We start from the raw sequence: 1,509 nt of genomic DNA, 5'->3' as shown, positions 1-1,509 counted from the left end.
CCCTCACAAGGTAGGAGTCAGATAGATGGGTGTAACACCCTAAACTCCAAGCGTTTAGTTTATATAATATGCGGAAAATAAATTACTTAAAAAGGTACATTTTTTCGGCATAAAATCGCAAATCTTTTTACGAGTTTTGTAGGGTGCTTTTGTACTATCTCTCGTAATGTAATTGGTTAGTAATTTTTCTTTGACGGGATTTTCCCGTTTTCTCTTTTGTAATCGGGTTGGAGAACTCTTAGTTCTCCCTTTAATGATATCTTGATTTCTAAAAAAAAAAAATAAAACATCGCAAATCATAGCAAAATTTAAACTTTAACACAACTTATATTGTCATAACAAAATAGAACTCTAAGTTTATTTAAATTATAAATCATCAATTAGATAAAGTCAACAACTCAAATAAAACATAATCAAATGATCCCAACCCAATGTTACACTATGAGAGCGATACGCGAAAACTTTTATTTTTTTTAATAAGCAATTGATTATAAGAACTCACACTAGGGGTGCAACTCTTACAAGCCGGACAACCTATAAATCATTGAAACAATCCAATGGTAATTTATACCAGTCATAAAAACTACACGACAAAAGCGAATTAGAACTATCTAACCAACTCCAAGAAAGAAACATAATATTGTAAAACACCTTATCAAAACTATATGCAACCTTATCAAAAATCATGGCATTTCTCATGATCCAAAGACTCCAAGCAGTAGCAATCCAAATAGAGTTAATTTTCTTCCTAGATTTCACATTTTTCACCTTCTCTTGAATGATACCGAAATCGAAAAACTTCGCTAACGAGAAAGGGAGATCCTCCCCTAACCAAAGATAGATCCGCCTCCACAAAGCCTTCACCACATTACACAGAAAAAAAAAATGTGTAGAAGTCTCCAAATGAATCTTGCAAAACTCGCAAAGAAGGTTTGAAGAGATATCAAGAACTCCTCTTTTACTCAAAGAGTCTTTTGTAGGTAGTCTATCGATACACACCCTCCACATGAAAATCTGAATTTTGAACGGGACAAGCGAATTCCAAAAAAGCTTTAATAACTTCACCGTAGAGGGCAGCCACGACACCTCTTTACTGTCAGCCAGCAACATTGAAATGCTAGCCACCGAGAAACATCCGTCCGGATTCAACCTCCACTGGAATTCGTCAACTCCTTCCTTCTCTGGTTTGACCGAATGCATCATGGTCAGCATCTGTTGCAACTGATCTTTGATGATGATGCTGGCCGCGGGTAACAGATCCAAGAACTCAACAGAAAAAATACAGGTTGTTTTCCATACAGCCTCATCATTCTCCCAAAAAAATAATATCAGCCACTGTACATAACTTATTAGTAGAGATTTCAAATAATTCCGGGAACTTGAAACACAAAATTTGATCGCCTATCCATAAACCAAACCAAAAAGAGACACTGTTTCCTTTTTTAATAATACTTTGAACACACCCCATAAATCCTTCCTCACTAGGAACCTCCTTCACATCATTGTTTA

At 35.6% G+C, this 1,509-nt stretch overlaps 1 protein-coding gene across 1 annotated transcript; it reads right to left on the bottom strand.

The window, feature by feature from the left end:
• Nucleotides 1–534: 534 nt before the first annotated feature.
• On the bottom strand, nucleotides 535–1,203 carry LOC131604302 (uncharacterized). The gene has a single exon (XM_058876748.1). It carries the CDS (start codon nucleotides 1,201–1,203, stop codon nucleotides 535–537), a length of 669 nt encoding a protein of 222 aa, XP_058732731.1.
• Between the last annotated feature and the right edge of the window lie 306 nt (nucleotides 1,204–1,509).

Source organism: Vicia villosa, linkage group LG5 (genome assembly GCF_029867415.1).
Source record: "Vicia villosa cultivar HV-30 ecotype Madison, WI linkage group LG5, Vvil1.0, whole genome shotgun sequence".
NCBI lineage: Eukaryota > Viridiplantae > Streptophyta > Magnoliopsida > Fabales > Fabaceae > Vicia > Vicia villosa.
This window is presented reverse-complemented; position numbering and strand designations above follow the sequence as displayed.